Genomic DNA, 19,021 nt, shown 5'->3' with positions numbered 1-19,021 from the left:
TACACCCACATTCTTACTGTTTAACCCTCTGTCGCTGTGGGAATTGTTCGGTGAACCTGCACCAGAATGACATTTAGTTACTACTGTGTCTGGTCTGTGGTCCCTTATGAAGACATTCAGTGGCTGCTTTAAAAAATGGATTGCATGGTCTGAACGTGCTTCATGAAAATGTAGAATATCTTTTCAAGTTCACTGCATGATTAAGGCCGCTGATCAAGGATATATAGATAAATGCTCTTGAATATCTCGGAAAACCTTGTCTCGAATAAGGTTAAAGACTCAGAACGTAGACGAAGCAAAGGTACATTCACTGAATCTGCATTAAAACCACAGATAGTGGCCTCAATTAGATTTAAGAGAGAAGAGCTTGTCAACATTCAATAATGAACTCATTAATGAAGCTAGATCCATTGTTAATGGATTCCTTTGTTGTTTTTAAAGGATAATAAGAAGCCATATGGTGGGGGGTGGGGGCGCTCTTGGGTGCCGGCGAGTTACATTTGTGTCAGACGCAGAAAAGAAGGTGACATTTCATAATATAATTAGTATCAATAATCCTTCTTGAAAGTGAAAAGGTAGGTGTATTGCCTGTTGATCCTTCAGTCACACCAAAACCCGCCTGATGAGTGTGACCGTGCGTCCACCTCCCCAGGATCAGGGCCTGTAATCATCCGATTGCGGATGACCTGTAGGAGGGAGGGAACCTGGGGGGTGCTTTTTACTCCACTGCTTTAATCACTTGCGGTGGGGCCCTTGAGTTACAGGTAATCAGTGGCACTCGTTTCGTCTGCATCAACAGAGGAAATGAAGCGATCGGAAGGAGACCTGAGTCTCTGCAGTGCCAGCAACTGGGTGCACATGACTGCCAGCCCAGTGGCGTGGCATGGATACCCACTGGAAAGAATTAAGTGACCCCACTGCCCATATCAGAACATCCCAACTGCCCCGTGTGTATGCATCACACTGCTTTATTTATTGTAATACGAATCTTAAATATTAGATTTTAAACTGGTGCCTGTTTCTCAAAAGCTGTTTTTCAGGTCATAGAGTTAGTGAGTCTTCATTGTCTCTAATTGGAACCATGGGGGAATATGGAGGGGATCATGGCATCGTTCAGGTGGGCGGAGACAAGGTGGGAAATGGAACATGGGCATCTGACTGGTGATAACAAGGAATGCTCGGTTAGCAAGTGGAGTCTCTCTTTTGATCTCCATAAAACCCTACCAGGAGAAAGGCTGCTATTGACAGATGTCAGACCGGGGTGCGTCAGCTTAGCAGTAACAGCATGAAAAGCCATTCAGTTCTAAGATCAGTGCATGACCTCATGTAAAGGTTCCAAGGACAAAGGGGAAGGAAGGCCAAAGCCACAAGTCAGTGGCAAAGATTTACTGGTCCTTCGCCAAGTTTAAACAGGTCGCCCGCTAACCAAATGTTCAACTAATCAGACCAAATTACTACTACTAATTACTCCTCGGACAGTGTGCTTACAGTTCTGGACTAGACCTGAAGCAGAAAAAATCACTTTTTATCCTTGAACAATTAAATGGCATAACTTGAAAATGATGTGCGTCTGTTGGTTTGTGTAAGCAGAGTAACATTACGCTGGCTATTTAAAACATGCACACAGGGGACGGCAAACCATAAGCTAAACCATTAGGAACAAACTTACGTATTTTAATTTCTTCTTCAGGAGAACGAGGACAAAGGGAGACGGAAGCGGTCGGATGAACACACTCCATCTGCTGACTACCGGTTGCCAGTCGCTCGTACCCGCTTGCCTGCCAGGTCTGTTAAATTGGAGTGGCGGCTATTTCAATAATGCGGCCAGCGCCCACTGATGAACCCGTCTGCGAATTTTTGGCTGTTAGCGGCAGCACCGTCACACCCATAGCTAATTGGCACACAGCAACGCAGGCTGGCATGGGCATTTGATACCCGCGACAGCCACCCGCAGGCAGGTTTTCAGCCTCTCCTAACACGCAACGAGCTCGCTTGTAAATAAACTCTTCTCCTCATAATTCTCCGATTCGGAGAGGTGGCGGAAAGGCTCCGTCACAAGATTTCAATGGGAATATGATTCTGCGTCGGGTCTCACACTGACGTAACCGTTGTGCCCCTTCCTGTATGCCGGCCATAACCATGGGATATGTGGAAGGCCAGTAGCTGTGGACATGAACAATACAGCAAAAAAAAAAAAAAAAGGAAAATAAAAGATGTGGCGTTCACTCCCCGGCTGCAGAGAAATGGAAATAGACGGCATGCAAAAAAAAATATGTCTGACCACTGCTCAGAAATTATTCAAGGAAGCTATTAAATTTACAAAGCTTGCCTTACTTGTATGGAATGGAAGAAAGCATCCATAATTGTAACTAAATGTTCAGTGTTTCTATTTTTTAACCCAGGAAATTTGTACAGGCAGTTGCTGACGTCTTTTACTTCAAGCAGGCGTTGTGTTTGTATTTGCTTCTTTCATTCATTCTGCTTTAAGGGACAAATAACGTACTATACACATATAAACTAGTCAGAAGTATGTTTCCTGTTACCCTGTGGACAAAGCCAAGGTCGGCCCACCTCCCCCAGCCCAACTATTTATCCCAGAGCACTTCAGCTGTTCGAGGGTCTCTTCCATCACCGGTGTTCCCTCTGGGGCTGGTCTGTAGGACATTCGGTCAATGTGCTGAGTTCTGTGACCCGTGACAGTTTCATCTGGACCCACTACCCAGCAAGACTGCCACGTGCTCAGGTGATGGGCCGGCATTACAGGTGATGATGTCTGCATTAACATTCACGCACGCACATACACAAACACTTCCATGCCTTCACGTTGTAGTCCGCGCAGCAAATACACAGTTAATTTGTCTTTTACAAAACTCCCAATCCAAATATAACATTCTAGTGGCTTTTCAGTTGACGCCTCATTCATTTATCAAAACAAATCATTACTGGAACAAAATGACATTGGTGTCGCTAGAAGAAGGGACTATGGGTAATAGTTATGTGTCTATTTAGGGCTCCAGTGACCCCCAGACTTCCCCCTTCCCCAACCACCACTGTGGGAGCAGGGAAAGCATGAATCCCAGAGCTGAGACAGACAGTGAGAGGTAATTACCAGCCTGTAAGCCCTTGGGAACCTTTCTGAGTTTTCATACCTATGTTGGCACTGAACTGCACTGCATATAATTCAAATTGCACCTAAAAATGCTAAACCTCCCCCTTTATTTCTCTCCCCTCCCCCACCCCGTTCCAGTTCTCCTGCTCTCTCTCCACCTGGTCTTCCTGAGCTGCACTCCTCATCCTGTCTCCTTTTCATTCACCCCCGCATCCTTTCTCATTGTCCTTTCACTCCCTTTCTCGTGCTCTTGCCGGCCTCTGCTTTGAAGTGCTTTAAGATCACCCCCTCTATTACACATACACACACTCATAAACGAACATGCACTTTCTCTGAAGGCCTTTTGATGTGTCTCAGTTGAGATGCATCAGCGAGTGCCTCTCATTCGCATTCTCTGTCAATGCTCCCCCCCCCCCCCAGCATTTCAGCCCACCTCACCAACGTGCTTTTAATTTGGCCTCCGCAAAATGAAAAGGCAGCAATGAGTCATTCCTGGAGATGTATCGACTGCCCCGTAAAACCTGGTTAGCACCTAGTTTGTCAGATGCCTCGCCAGCTAGCTGTAATTGCCTCTCCCCTTCGCTTCTCTTTGGCCCAATTTCTTGGCTCTAAGGACTAGACAGCTTCATCACCGATGATACTGGCGTTAGAAACACTTATACCAGTTGGGGTGGAATTTCATATAAAATGCTTGTGGAGGTAGCAGGGTGGGAGTATGGGAAAGATGCGTCAGTGGGCTGCACACAGGCCTGTGCATCTTGGGATGAGTTTGTGTGCGTGTGTCCATGCATCTTTATGATTCACAGTGCAGAATGTGTGTATTAGATCACAATGCAGTCAATACAGAATACACCACTCAGCATCACGGGCAATCACATTTGATCAATATTAATGTTTCTGCAAGCTTTGTCATAGAATGGAATTGAACTCTGCCTGAGTTTATACACAACAAACTGTTTAGAGGCAAAGTAACTGACTAAATTACTCAGTCGTGACTTATGCTGTTCTGGAAACCTTTTAAAGGCAGCTACGACAATCTTATGTTCCACTTTCAGTGAGAGGAAACCAAACACAGATCCTGAACACAAACAATGTAAGCCAGGTGAATGATTTTGGATTAAACCTTTGCTGCATACACAGAGATCCTTAACACAAACAGTCTGAGCTATGTAAGATTCCTCAGATTAAGCCTTATGTAAAATAAATTTAATTTAAACTGACCTCAATCCAAAAGCTTCTCAACAGTTTCCCACTCTTCATCAACAGACCACAGACATCCCACAATGCAGCTGGGAGAAACCGTAGACATAATAGCTAGAAATCTCACCTCCCACTCACGACGAAACATGCCACGAGAAACACAAGCAGAATGACGCCTCCTGCGATGGATATCGCCAGGATGGTCGACTGGTTGGGGTCCCCGATGGCCAACATGTCTGTCATGAGAAAAAGGCGGAGGGAGGGAAGAAAATTGTGTCAAAGTTAACAAGAAATCGTCCAAGATTTTTTGCTCAAGTTCAGCATTTAGCCCATAGCCAGACACCTGTCAGGAGCCATAAATATCCCTGACACAGAACAATATAAAATTCTATTAATCTGTACAACCTAAAGATTTGCACGATGCACAACGTAATTTAATGCAGGACCCGCAAGCATGTTCAAGGGAAACATGGTAAAATTGCTGCTTTTCAGACTTGATCAGCAAAAAGCTCTTTTTCATGATCACGCACATTCTGGCACTCACCATCGTGGCTGGTCTCCAGCTCAATTTCTCCTCCGTAGTTTCCATACCCACCATCCATGCGTGCCCGCACCCGGAACACATAGGTGGTGCCCGGCTTTAGACCATTCACAGTCATGATGTTGGACTTGGTCTTCAGGACTGTGTAATTCTGGTCCCTCTGATTCTGATTGACGGAGGAAGGCAAAACAACATGAACGCATATGAACCCTACGTACACATTTTACTTCTGCTTCAGACACTTTTGTTCAAAGCGACGCATGAGCCGGATAGCGCATTGCGTGTTTACAGCTGCCGACTAAGGGGCCGACTAAGCATAAGTGCAGCGAGGCTGAGCTGCCAATGAATGCTCATTAACGGGTGCAAATTAGCATTGGAGCAAGAGCTATACAATACACTACAAAAAGCATTGTACCAACTCAATAGAAGCTATTCAAATCAAAGACAAGTGCACAAAACAAGAGCATCCAAGAACAACACAGGTAGGCGGCAATGAGAGCACCGTAAAAAAAAAGGAAAAGAGCATAGGAAAGAAAAAAATAAAAACTGATCTACCTGATCTAGGAGATGTTAGTGTCGTACATAACATTCTTGGTGCATAAATTGATATTTTGTGGTAACATGAGAATGAGTTTTAGGCTTCCATTGTGGCACTACCCTTCGTCAGATGTTGAGTCCAGATTATGAGTGACCAATGCTGAGATTAGACCCCTTTCGGGGTTCTTTGCACATTCGCCGCACGTCAGCTCTCTTCGTTATGAGACCCTGAGGGGGAGGGTCATCTGTAATGTTTGGATTCACGTACGACAAACGGCTTGTTAAGCCGCCACCCAGGAAACAGTGGGGTGGCCTGAGGGCTGCGCCAGTTAAGTTCATGTGAACATAGCTTGACTGGGATGGATATGGACGCCATGTTTGTTTGTTTGGCCCACAAACAAAGACACTTAAGAATAACGTAAAAGAGACGCAACCCTTTTCAGTGGCCCAGGGCGGCTCGCTAAAGACCAATGAAAGCTCCATTATCTTATGGTTAGATAGTGATGCATCAAGGACGGTGGAAGGCATGTCTGTGTGAACTCAGGGGATGCCTGTTTTCTGCTGCTTCTCCAGTACGCCATGGTGCCTTCCAGCGAACTGTGTTTTCTCTGAAGACTCTGGCTAATGGCCGTTCGCTTTGAGGAGCCATGCAGGAGCGCCACCAGGCACTTCCGCCCCATCAAGTGATCTCCAGCCCTTCTTCCCAGCGGGATCGCCGGTACTGGGGATCCCCACCCTTCACAAATGGGGCAGCATTCTCACTCGCTTTTTAAAGGTCACTGTGGCTTTAATGCACATGTAATTGCAACTTTCAAGGGAAGCACAACATAAGATCACTGTGACACCAGCCAGGGATGTGCATGATGGAGCACCCCTGCCTGTTATGTTCCGTCATCCGATTTCTCTGCCTCTTAATGTGATTTACAAACTGCCATTCATTACATGCATGTGTATAACAGAAGACAGCCAAGTTCTCAGACGATAAGGAGGAGCTCGGTTTATGTGGAATGGCTATAATAGATGAAAGCAGCCATTCCCCAAAGCCCTGGGACCTATAACACGCCTCACTGGCTAGCTGAGTCTTAGTCCCGCTTGGGTACGATACATGGGGCCGGCTGGCCAGCCTGGCAGAAGCTCACCTTCTCGTAGTAGATCACCTCATACTCCAGCACAGCCCCGCTGGCTCTGTCAGGACCCTGCCAGGCCAGGGTCACGCTGCCCTTCCTCTTCCTCTCCTTCAGCATCACGCTCACTGGGGCAGAGATGGCAAGACACAGCCTGAACATCGTCTGCCAATCTCTGCTTTTACTTACATTTCCCATGAATCTTTTGAACATTGTTTATTTTGTTTATTTTTAGTATGACATGCAATTATCGTGTCTAAGTGCAATGCTTAGCTGTATGTGAATTTTGTGCTGCGTACACATGTAAAACTGACGGTGTATGTATTTTCTGAGCTCTCCATGTATGTCCGCGTACATGTTTTAAGGTTTGGCGAATGAATTAACAAGTTATCGCCCCAATAATGCATTGAACTGAAACTAAGAGAGGGAGGAAAAGAAACAGGAGTGGAGAGAGAGCGCGAAACCGAGAGAAAGGCAGAGATACAGGACGAGAGAGAAATGTAGAGGAAGAGAGAGGCAGAGACTGAGGAAGAGAAAGAAAGGTATAAGAGCAGAGAGAGGTAAGGAGAGAGAGAAAGAGGGAGAGGAGAAGAGGGAGGGAGGGAGGGAAAGCGGGAGAGGAGAGGGAAAGAGTCATGGAGTGGAAGATGGAGAGAAAGGAAGGGAGGTAAGGAAGGAGAGGACAGCTGATGTGACAGAAGTAGTTAAAGTGCTGAGGCCCAGCAACGGAGTTTGACTTCTCTCATCTGACTGGAGGTCTAATTGGAGGCACTGGAGTCAATGTGGAACACTGGCCTGACACCTCCCCAAGTGACCCCCCCCCCCCCATCCGCCTTGCCTGGCCGAGAGACGCCCCATCTGCCCCCCAGGTTGACCCTACAGAGCAGTGTAGCTAATGCCCTGACTTCCCCAGACCGGAGAGGCGGACAGGAGCATGGCTGACATTTGCCCCCTTTACCCCTCCCCCAACATACAGGCAGCATCTCCAGTGATCCCCCCCCCCCCCCTTTGCTCTCAACAAGCGCCTCTATCCACTTCCAACATCAGGTAATTACCCCCCCCACCCACACACACACCACTCAGTGAAGTGCACCCTAGGTCCCGTTGTCGAGGCTTCATGCATATTTAAATGCGCTGCCTCCAGGCGTCAGTCCGGGGGGCGGCTTCTTGTCATTTCTAAATTACCCACGATGCCCTAGTGAGCCAAACTTTATCGCCGGCTGTGTTTTTTTCTTTTTTTTTTTTGTCCACAGAGAGAGCCTCTTCTTGACGAGAGCTTACAAAAGCACTTCAGAGAGCTTAAAACTCCACAAAGTTCATCTTCTCAGCCTCTTTGCTGAACGGCATTTTTAAGGGGGGGGGGGGGAGAAAAAAACAAATCATTTCAGCGCTCTCCGGGTTTCAGGCTGACGTGCAAGCGACTTTAAAACATGTTCAGGCCATTATTGTGAGGCCTATGCGCTACCCACCTGTCTGGCTGGTCGTGATGTTTACAGACACCTGCTGCCGGGGGGTGGGGCTCAGGTGGGACACACCATTGAGGGCCTCCACGCTGAAGGTGTAGTTGGTATGGGCCTGCAGCTCTGTGACCAGCACCTTGCCCATGGACAGGCCGAACTGGCGGGGGGTGAAGTGTGGGCCGCCCCCCCCACCGGAACCACAGGGCCCGCAGCTTCGCCCGGCCCCCGGACAGCGAGCACAGTGCACATTGTAGGTGACGTCCCCCCGGCCCCCATTGTCAAGGGGCGGGCTCCACTCCAGGGTCACCGACGTCTCGTTGATGGTCGAGATGGGATTCTCTGGGGCAGATGGGGGTCCTAGCAACAGACAATGGGGACGGCGTGAGGAAGAAGATGGTAGGAGGGATGAACCCATCAGTTAATGTACAAACTTCCCTCCACAACGACTTACTGCCATTAACCTACTGGAATGAATTTCGGGAACCCTGAGCCGCTGCGAGGTCCTTCACTAGGGAGGATGGCAGGTGAAAATGGACCCAGCTACCAAGTAGCGGCCCTGACTCCTTGCCTGCTCGACACTGTCAAAGTGACGTTATGGTAATTCCGTGTCAGACACACTCCCGCTGGTAGATGGCTTTGGCCCACCCCCAGGACAGCGAAACGCTACACCTCGCTACCCCCCACAGCGTGGGGCACGGGGTGGCGAGCTGCCAGCCACAGCCTCCCGTTTAACGCGCAGTCGGCTGTGAGCTGCTCGCACCCCATGGCGTCACTGGCTTCCTGTACCGCTGCCCCCCCCCCCCCACCCCGAGGCAGCATGGAGGCCACACTCGGGGTGCTGATGCCAGTGCTCTGCCTGTTTGTGTTAGTTTCTATTCACACGGCATGCCTGGTTACTGATTGTACCACATACTCATTTGGCCCAGAGTCACACCAAACCTTTTTATTCAGAATGACTCACACCATTTATTTGCTTATTGTTCCATTTTTCCAATGTGGCCAATTAAAATTTCACCTGTTTATGCCTCAGGACAGTTACCGCTCGTGTGTGTACCCATGAATGACTCTGTTAAAGTAACAGGCAGCGGTTACCGTGGTACCTGGCCTGCAACGCATGTTAATGTTTCCACGCATGTGGCAGAGTGCAGGCGTGTGAGGTAAACACCGCGTCTCCTTGTGCGTGTGTGGGTGCGTGCGGCTGGATGTGTTACCGCGTGTGGCACGTGTGAAGTGCCACGGCAGAGACCCAGCCATGTGTGCACGGGCTCATGATTGCGAGCTGTCTAATTAGACTGGCACATAATGGCCTTGTTCGATGGGTCCCTTATCTAAACAAACCCTTAGATGTTCCCCACCATGATAATAGGGGAAATTATTAAATTAGGACACTTCTGCTTTAAAAAAAAAAATGCCTGGCGCTGAATGTATTGAACCTGAATTTCCTCCTTTGTCCTTCTAAAGCTGCTCACCATCCTCCCCACTGCGTTTCTTTTTTACAAATGCTGACAAGGTAGTAAAGGGACAGACTTTTTCTGTTCGTGTGACGATAGGGGATACAGAGGAGGGTCGAGTCTCATTCTAATCCGGTAGGGGTGTGTGTGTGTGACCCCCGAGGACGGTCGCATTGCCTGTGCAGAGCCTGTGGTGATGAAGTATCGCACTTCCCTCCCGCTGTCTCTTCCTCCCTCTCCCATCCTGTCCATCTCCAAGGCAGCAAACCTAAGGTCATGTCTCTCATGTCATGTAATCTCCCATCATGCACCTGCTGGCAGCTACCAGCTGAGTGATATGCGGCAGTCTGGGTAGAGGCCTGCGTGTGTGTGCGCCTGCGTGCGTGTGCCCATGAGGGAGGGTGGTTCGGGTGGGCTTACTGGTGCAGGCCATGGAGCGGGAATCCGCCTCGGCCCGGTAGTAGCCCTTCTCGCAGATGCACTCGGAGGCCTGCTCCTGGGGAGAGTGGCTGTGGCCGGGGCATTTGGTGCAGTAGGCATCCATGGCTGACGCCTTGTAGGTTCCTGGCCTGCAGGCTGGTGGGAGGGAATGAAGCGGGGAGAGAGATGCCTTACAGCCAGGCCATGTGCATGCATGTATGTACAATCACACACACGCGCACACCAACTCACTCCTATATACACCATACATACCCACCCCCACTCGAGTTTCAGCGATACCAGTACTTCAAAACCTGCAAACCCTCACTGCCAGTTCCTCAAAGATGTTAGAGAAGTACATGTGACATGTTTTTCGTAGGCTACATCATAGATTTCAGCTGTGATGATTTGCATTACAGATGAAGAGCTAAAACGGTTCAATTAAGATACAAAGTATATCAGTGCACTAATGTACACTGCAAATGAAAAGATACTCCCTCACATACTTTGGCAGTCCTTATACTGGGTAACAAACTGCATTTTCATGTGTATACCCTGTACTTGTTTAAACACCATTTCAGCCTGCTAGACTCCTTGGTTGTTTCAGTGATTCTAGAGCTACTCCACCTATCAACTCCCCCCACCCCCGACTGCCATGATAATGGCTGCACACCTGCCGGATGACTGTGGAGTTGTGTATACCAGGCAAATCGGCCCAGTGGCACAGATTAAATGGAGACACCATGACTACAAAGCTGCAAGGATCAGGTGCCCCGGTCAGTTTTTTAAAGAGGAAACACAGGGAAAGTTTACTTATTTTCTACTGGATTTGCACATCTGATCGGGCACAGCTAACCAGTGCACATTTGGCGGAAAGCACTGCATCCGCTCCCCAGCCACGCCTGCTTCTGCCTCCCTGGGTGCCTGTCCACTTTCCCTGAAGTCTGGCCCACTTTCTCACACTGCCTGTGGGACTGGCCCGCTCTCCGGGGACGTTCTCCTTGCTGTATCGCTCGTCGGCGCCATACCTCTGCCTGTCCGCCTGTCCAGCACAGTACGTTTGCATGTGCACGTATGTGGCTGTTTAGTATGGAACTGGGGTGCGTTGTGGGCAGCAGTGAATTTTCAGTATAAGAGGAGAATACGACAGGCGTCCTATTGTTTGTAGAACTTTCTGGAACACTTGGAAACCACATCAGAAGCCTGACAGATTGTAATTAATCAAAAGGCATTTATGTGCTCGCAAGTCACATATGCAGATGACATAAAAGCATATTTGATGAACGAGAGGACAGTTCCCTTTAATTAAAGGAAGTAGTTGTTTACAGCTTCCTAGAGTGGCATTGCGTACAGGGGCATAAATCCAGCCTGGTAAAGTCATACAGATCCATGCCAAGTGCCGTGAAACAGAGGGCCAGGCGGACCTCAGAGGGCGGAGCCAATCATGTGGGCGGAACCTCAATCCAGCTGATGGATCAGCGGCACGCGGGTATTCTTCTTTTATTAAAATAAAAAAATAAATAAACAAAAAAACACTGACAGTGGTGCAGAGCAAACCATCAAAGCTGATTTGAGCAGAAGTGTCAAGCCGGAACAGAAAGCTGACGATAATTAAAAGATCGGGAAAAGCATTCCTCCATCTCCCGAGAATTTTTCCCGTTAATTAAAGAGAATTGGAGAGAATGCATGCAAATCCCCGGGACTTTGAGTCGCTGCAGAATTCTTTTGTGGGGAAGGATGGCGGGCTGAAAATCAACATGGCCGCACAGTATACGAAGGACCATGCCGCACTGACAGCAGTCCCCCTGAGCGCGAATGTCAGACGGCACCCATCCGGTTGGACGGGACGATGCAAGTGCCACCGACTGGTTCCTCGGCAGTAGGTCTCATGGCAAGTGAAGTCATTCTAATGGGCAGGGGGGAGGGAATAAGGAAAAATGCCTGTTATCTTAAGGAGGTCTGTCCTATTAAATATTAACATGCCACTGGCTGTTCTCTTGGTTTCTAGCGATCAGTTTGCTTTGAAATATACTCTGTGAAACCAGCAAGAATGGGACTAGAGTGGCGGGTGGCGGAGGGGTCAAACAAAAAAGCTGGAGAAGCGTGAACTTTTGTTTACTAATTGGTGTCATTCGTTTTGCTGCGAGGAGGATTGCCGTCCAGCTTCGTCATGCTATGTGCGAGGTGAAATTTGCCTTCAGGATGCATCATCTGTCAATGTGTGTCTTTTTGAGAAGCAGTAGCGAGGTTATCGCTCCTGTGTGCGGGTTTGTAGTTAAAAGCTGATTTCATGGCTTTCTGTATGTGATACCGCATAGTTGACCTCGTGCAAGTGGAAGAGAGAATATTTGGTGCAGATATCACAGTTAACGGTGTGTGTAATCAATTATGAAATGAATTATTCAGCACCCCAACACTCGCCGGGGTTCTGCACTCAAGGCGAAGGCTGCCGTTCGCTTCCCGCAGTTTACAGAAGGTCACTTTGATCCCCGGCATCTTGGGACCGCCATACCGGCCTAAGTGCCCTCACTGACAGACAGTTGTCTGGCAAGCGCCGTAAGGAGCGGCTCCAGGGGGGCGTAATGGCGCCTTAAGCCCGGTAACAAAACGTCCCATTGACTCTGTGGTTCATTTGTCTATTCGAAGTCCGCCACAAGCGTTTATGGTCAAACATGGATTTCACTAATTAAGCAATATTTCAAAGGCAGACCCAGTGCATTGTGTCAGGCATTCGTTATTGTCCTCATTTTTGTTGTTTTATAGGTACAGCTTTGAGAACAATACAAAATGACATTGGTGCATTGATACTTCATACTGGAACAACTACGGTGTATTAAGGTGTGACTGAATTCCTGTGCTCGGGATTTAATATTTAATATCGGCAATGTTCTTTCAGTGTTTTGTCTTTTAAAAGCAAAGTAACATAATCAAGAAAATTCCCATAATCTATAATGGAATTTCCATAAAAAGAAATACAAGCATGTTCTTGTGTACAAATACATCAGTGCCTTTATTTTTATTGAGAACCCAGTGAAAATGGGATTTGCTTAGAATTACAAATTATTCCTGGCAATTTTTTCTTTCATAGCTTATCTGACACCTTTATTTTTTCAAATGTATATTTTTTAAAGTGTCTTTTCCCTCCTTGCTGCTGCAGGAGTGAAGCAACCCTGTGCAGGCCTTCTAACCAGTCATTACCAGCCATTAATGAAGCATTTTTATGGGGGGTGGGGTTGGGATTGCATGGGGGGACAATGGGGGAAAGGGGAGGCTGTGTGGACACTATCTGCACCTGCAGATGCCCGAGTACTGAGGGAGTCACAGGAGAGCTTTGCCGAGTGTTGAAATAGAAACTCGTCAGTCTTCAGCAGAGCAAGCACAAGGGGCTTTGTGTGTGTGTGTGTGTGTGTGTGGGGGGGCGCTGAAGGGGAGGCGTGAAACTGAGCAGAAATAAAGCCGTGGTTGCCATCTTGATATCTCCTCCACCGGAAAGGTGGTGGCAGCCGGGCAGAGGAGCCCCCGAAAATGGCACACTTCCGCCTAGCCGTTATTCACACCCCGGCTGATTTCAGGGAGAGCCGCCATACAGCACAGGCCCAGCCACCCCCCTCCACCACAAAACTCCAGCCCTCCTGTCTGGCCTTTGATAAGCACTGCGTCGTGATATCAGGTACAGACGTGAGTCTGACAAGCAGATTAGCCAACTATACGCTTCCCGGGTCATGTAATATCACAGAGAAAAACTCCTTGCCTGCCAGGAAGACTCTCTCTCCTTCTCTGTCATATTAGTCCTGAGCTGGAGGCCGACAAGGGTGGTCATCAGACAAGACTGCCTCCCCCCATAATCAAACAGGCTGCATTTCATTTTACAAAATATAGACGACTAGGGATTATGCAGTGAAACATTACTGTGGTAATGCACAACATAAACTGCAGGGGCAGGGGACGCATGTCCTGTCCATGGCTGTTCTGTATGCAAAGTGTTACGTTTCCAAACGTATAAAAAAAAAAATCTGAGGTCTCTGAAGCTAACATAATGGTGACCATGGCAACATAATTCTGAAATAGAGCCCCTTTTGTGGGTGAGAATTCCATCCTGAATGGCACATTTCCATGGGATTGCCAGGCCCTTGTTCTGCCCATATAACTAGGAAATGGACCTATTGAGCAGAGGCCGGAGCTGGCTGAATGTATGGGTCTTGCATTATTGTGAGGAGTCCATAGGGGACAGATGTAGAATATGCTTTCAGTGGGCCTCGGTGCTGTGGAGGCGCACTGTGCGACATAAGAAGTGTGTCCAATTTATCGTTATTTAATAAGATTCTGGAGTCCCAGAGCTGTTACCCAGAGCATGGTAAACATCTTTTATGCAGAAGCATATAAACACCTTAGTGAAACATCACCCATCATCCCAGCTCTCAAACCAGCATCTCCCCCAGGAACAGCACACCAACCCCACGCCAGAGCCCAATGCAATTTCCAGCTCCAGCAGAGGATGCAAAGCAAGCTTTTCTAGAAAAAAACGATGGGAGAAAGACATGGCTTCTGAGGGGATTTGTTGACTGGTGCAGTGTGTGGTGACACGCTGATAGAGGTGGCTTGCCATGGTCACCTATTTCCACGCTTTCCCCGCTGTGTGCTGGTAAAGCACATCTCTCTGCCCCCCCCCCCCCCCCCCCCCCCCCCCCCCCTCCACACACATACAATACCAGGCTTCTTAAGTTGCCTCTTCACCCGAAAATTGGTTCCCGTGATGTGTGAGTAAACACACTTGATGAGGGAATCCTCAGTTCTGGCATCAAAGAAGGACTAATATACATTGTTTTGTGTAAGATCAGCTACCAAGACAAACTTATTACCCAAATCCACGTGGAACCGCCTTTCCGGTGCCACAATAAAGCCACTGACTCTCTTTTTGAAGCCAGTTGTCCAATGAGCTGGTCCTGAAACATTCTAGCACCTTACTATAAAAGGCGATCCATCCGATTGCTGGGCCACGACAGTCTTATTCAGATGTCACTACTGTGACACCAGAAATCGGGTTGGTGGAGTCTTAGGCAGAGGCTCGGAAAGGATTTAATTCAGTTTAAGGTTTTACAGCTGTCGCAGTTACTAAGCATTGTTTCTAGCTAAGCTAAATGCCAAATGCTATGAATAAAGGTCAGATCGGTCCACTTCCTTGCGTATTCTGCTTACAGGTGCAGTTCTGGTTGGGTTCCATCTCTTGGCTATGGTGGACATGCAGGGGGTAGCTTCTTTGCTAAGGATTTTCTGTGCGTGATGCTGGGTAGCCTGTTCCCCCCCATGCCCTATGGCCTTTCTGCAGGTGAAGACAGCCGCCCACCCCTACCAAGCCTGGCTCTTCAAGAACTGGGAGTCTGTCTGCTTCTCTGAGAGCTGAGTACCCATCTCCTAGCCAGGGAAAGCCATGCCAGGTAACACTAACCTGCTGCTACCTCCAATTCAAGACAGACCATTAAATAGAAGTCTCCATTAATGATGAACCATTATGACTGAATGCCGGATGACGAAAGAGCGTATGTTCAGCTCAGTGTTGCCCTCACACGCTGCCTCCTGCACCAGAGCAGCGAGCTAATGGGCCAAGATGGCCTTCAGTCTACTCGTCCAACCAGAACATAGAGGTCTGCCACTTCTGTTCCGGGTCACTCCCCCTCCTCAACCACATGTCAAGCTGTCCAACGTGAGCCAGATGCCATCAGACCTCAGAGGCCACCATCCGACCACATACAAATGAACATGAAAGCAGAGGCACCTAGATGGACACACAGACACGCCCACAACATGTATGCTTATATTCAGTCACGCGTACATGCTTCAGAAGTACTCTGTCGCGGGAATCCTGTCCAATTACTGTGGTTGGTGAAGGGGAACTATTGAGCTTCTTGTCTTTGGAAAGCATCCTGCCTTTTGCCGTCTTCCAAAGGACAGTGGTCTTTAGAAGATCGCCCCCCACCCATCACAGAAGCAAAAGCAATGACCCCAGCCTCCAAGGAACACAGAACCATGGTGGTAGGTTCGAGTACTGACACAAGTGCTCAGCATCTTCGCTGAATAACACGTTTGCATCCTTTGTCACAAATGCATCGTGTGCTGCAGTGGTGATCACTTTGGCGGTCCGGATGAAAGGTTTTTAAGATGCAGCCTAACTCAAATTCACAGCCACGGCCAACACAGGCACCTCACAGACATCTCACAGGCACCTCACAGACATCTCACAGGCACCTCACAGACATCTCACAGGCACCTCACAGACATCTCACAGACATCTCACAGACATCTCACAGGCACCTCACAGACATCTCACAGGCACCTCACAGACATCTCACAGACATCTCACAGGCACCTCACAGACATCTCACAGACATCTCACAGGCACCTCACAGACATCTCACAGGCACCTCACAGGCATCTCACAGACATCTCACAGGCACCTCACAGACATCTCACAGGCACCTCACAGACATCTCACAGGCACCTCACAGACACCTCACAGGCACCTCACAGACATCTCACAGGCACCTCACAGACACCTCACAGGCATCTCACAGGCACCTCACAGACATCTCACAGGCACCTCACAGGCACCTCACAGACATCTCACAGGCACCTCACAGACATCTCACAGGCCTCGTGGCAGCTGGGCCTGGCATTCCTTTCATCACCTCCTTCAGCAGAAGTGTAACCATTCTCTAAATCTATGGTTTGATTAAGACCTTTTTTTTTGTGTTTTTTTTTTTTTTGGTTGGATGAATAAGAAAATTCAGAGTTTTATTAATCACCAACAGTTTGGGACAGGAAACAGAGCAACACTAAAGAAAATGTTAGACCGCATAAAATACTATAATCTGCTGGATAACCAAAATGGTCCCACACCGCTGCCTTGAATGTCCCTGCAATCTCAGGGTTATTGTCCATCTTGAGCTAATGAAACTAGCATTTACCACAGGTGTGATCCCTCAGTCATGATTGAACCAAAATAGTCACGTGACACACGCAGTTGAAAATCAATAAAATAGGTGTAACATATAAGATTATCAGAATACACAGCTTGCCCTAACTTTAAATGTAATAATAATTTTGTAATTTACATATATTATTATATTATAGTGTTAACTGTGAAATGAAAAATGAGTTTTATAACACTACCAACCCTAACCCCCCCAACACCACAGGGACTTCATCTTTATAACTATTTTACAATCACAAGGTTAGGACTAGTCCTATACAAGCTCTTGAGCCAGCTAACCAGATAAATAAGTAAAGTAACTCAAACTTTCACTCGCAGGGTGTTACAACTGACAGCACAGTTAAACCATGACAAAATCTCCATTATTAAACACTGTAAGCCGGCACGACCACAGCTGTGCCCTCAGCACTGGCGCTGGACGACCAATTTGGGACGATTTAACCAAGCAATGAAAAGCAATCTGAAGTGATTTTTTTATATATATACCAGGCGTCAAATCCCTTCGGGGTAAATCTAGCAGAACGACACGTGCTTGTTATTCCACGCTGACCTTCGGGTACTACAGCAATGAGTGTGAAATAAAATAAATATTAGCACGGCGGATCTGTTGAAGGTCAGAGCCGGTGGCTGACAGGCAGAGGGACGGCGGCTGTCTGGCCAGTGATGTCCTCTGCGGTCGCCGCCCATTGAGGAAGAGCTGCCATCCATGTCCCCAGGCTTGTGTGAGCTCTGTGTCTGCTTACTTTTCTATCTATAGATGGCAAAACTGGAAAGGCAGACATTGTAGGGACCAAATACTTCAGGGGCTTAAAAAAGAAACGAAACACTCGGTATTTAACTGTGGTTACCAAATGTAATGCTTTTTAGAGTTTAAATGATTTAGTATGAATAATTGCATTAAACTGTTCAATGCTATAGAGTGATTTTGGTTACGAAGATGACAACACACTGATTTCATACATTGCAAGAGGCGCCACAGTCTGCTGTAAAAATGGAAGCCAGGTGCCTTTGCATGTGCTGTCTCGTTTTGGTGGACAGCGAGGATTTGGGGGCTTAGACCGATGTCCTGAAGTGGAATGACGCTTGTTTTTATTCACGCGGCGATGGGGCAGGAGACTTAAGGGGTGCAGTGGAAGATCGGGGCTCCTTCAGCTGGCATGCTGGGGCTCTCCCTGCGAAGTAGGGGGGAGGCACACTCAGTTACAGGTGGCAGACCATGACAGCCTCACTCTGTGGGTTTTATCCAGATTGGGGGGGGGGTAGGAAAAGGGGAGGGTAGGTTTGATAATGCTGACTGCCTCCCAGGATGGGAGACAAACCCGGCTGTAAAATATTTAAAAGCACTTTTAGTGCCTCATGTTTGACTGTCATCTAAGAGGGCAGTTTGCTGTGGGTCCACTCCACTTAGCATGGAGGATGGTTTATAAAAGGAGTGTGGCATTCTCCTGAATACCACCGCTTTTTCAAGACCTGATGCCACTGCATGACAGAGGCCCCCGATGTACACAGATTAAATTATACCCACAAACAATGTCCCAGCTCACTGCTATATGCCTGGGCACTGGCGACAGATCACTGGTTGTTGAAGAATGTTGCTGATATATAAGTGTGTACAGTTACACTCGCGTAATTGCTTGTCCCTTACAGCAAGGCAACAGAGCCTCGGCTATTGACTTCATAATCCAACAGAGCTTCAGCCAGGGGAGTTAGTGAAGGGCTCTGTCATGGTGACTGCGCACAGCGGACAAGACTGGGAGAGACAGTGAGGCTACTGCACTCACATGACCCCCTCCCTCCCACGCCCATTTGCTGACATCATCTGCCACAGGAGAGTTCCCCATGAGGCCCTGGGAATGGCGAAAGTCTGTTAGTTTATTAGTTTATTACGAACTCATCTCTGTGACATCTCAAATAAAAAAAAAAAGAAATCTAACTGAAATGAGTCCTAATGCACTCATGTCAGAAACGATTGTTACATGTGAGATAGAGACAAGATTTCTATAAAATTTTCAAATGCATTTTTTGGAGGATGCAAAAATAAGTGAGGAACGAATGGTACAGTGCCACATGGTGTCTGGGCAGACTTTCAAATGCCAAAATAAATAAGGAGTATCCGGGCCATAAGTACCGCAGCCATACTCTCCTAGCACCAGTGGGTTGTGTTGGTACAGGAAGCCACCCTTGTCTTAAA

At 47.9% G+C, this 19,021-nt stretch overlaps 1 protein-coding gene across 2 annotated transcripts in view; it reads right to left on the bottom strand.

The window, feature by feature from the left end:
• epha4b (eph receptor A4b) overlaps positions 1 to 19,021 on the bottom strand; it is a 61,682-nt gene that overhangs the window by 18,279 nt on the left and 24,382 nt on the right. For both annotated transcript variants that reach the window (XM_048989679.1, XM_048989680.1), the window contains exons 4-8: positions 9,843 to 9,998; positions 7,981 to 8,328; positions 6,527 to 6,639; positions 4,854 to 5,016; positions 4,437 to 4,545 (exon numbers count right to left, since the gene is read on the bottom strand). In XM_048989679.1, the coding sequence (XP_048845636.1) occupies positions 4,437 to 4,545; positions 4,854 to 5,016; positions 6,527 to 6,639; positions 7,981 to 8,328; positions 9,843 to 9,998 (889 nt within the window). The remainder of the gene's footprint in view (positions 1 to 4,436; positions 4,546 to 4,853; positions 5,017 to 6,526; positions 6,640 to 7,980; positions 8,329 to 9,842; positions 9,999 to 19,021) is intronic.

The sequence above is a fragment of the Brienomyrus brachyistius genome, chromosome 21, assembly GCF_023856365.1.
Source record: "Brienomyrus brachyistius isolate T26 chromosome 21, BBRACH_0.4, whole genome shotgun sequence".
In the NCBI taxonomy this organism is placed as follows: Eukaryota; Metazoa; Chordata; class Actinopteri; order Osteoglossiformes; family Mormyridae; genus Brienomyrus; species Brienomyrus brachyistius.
Note: the sequence above shows the minus strand (reverse complement) of the source record. Positions and strands in the feature narration are given on the sequence as shown.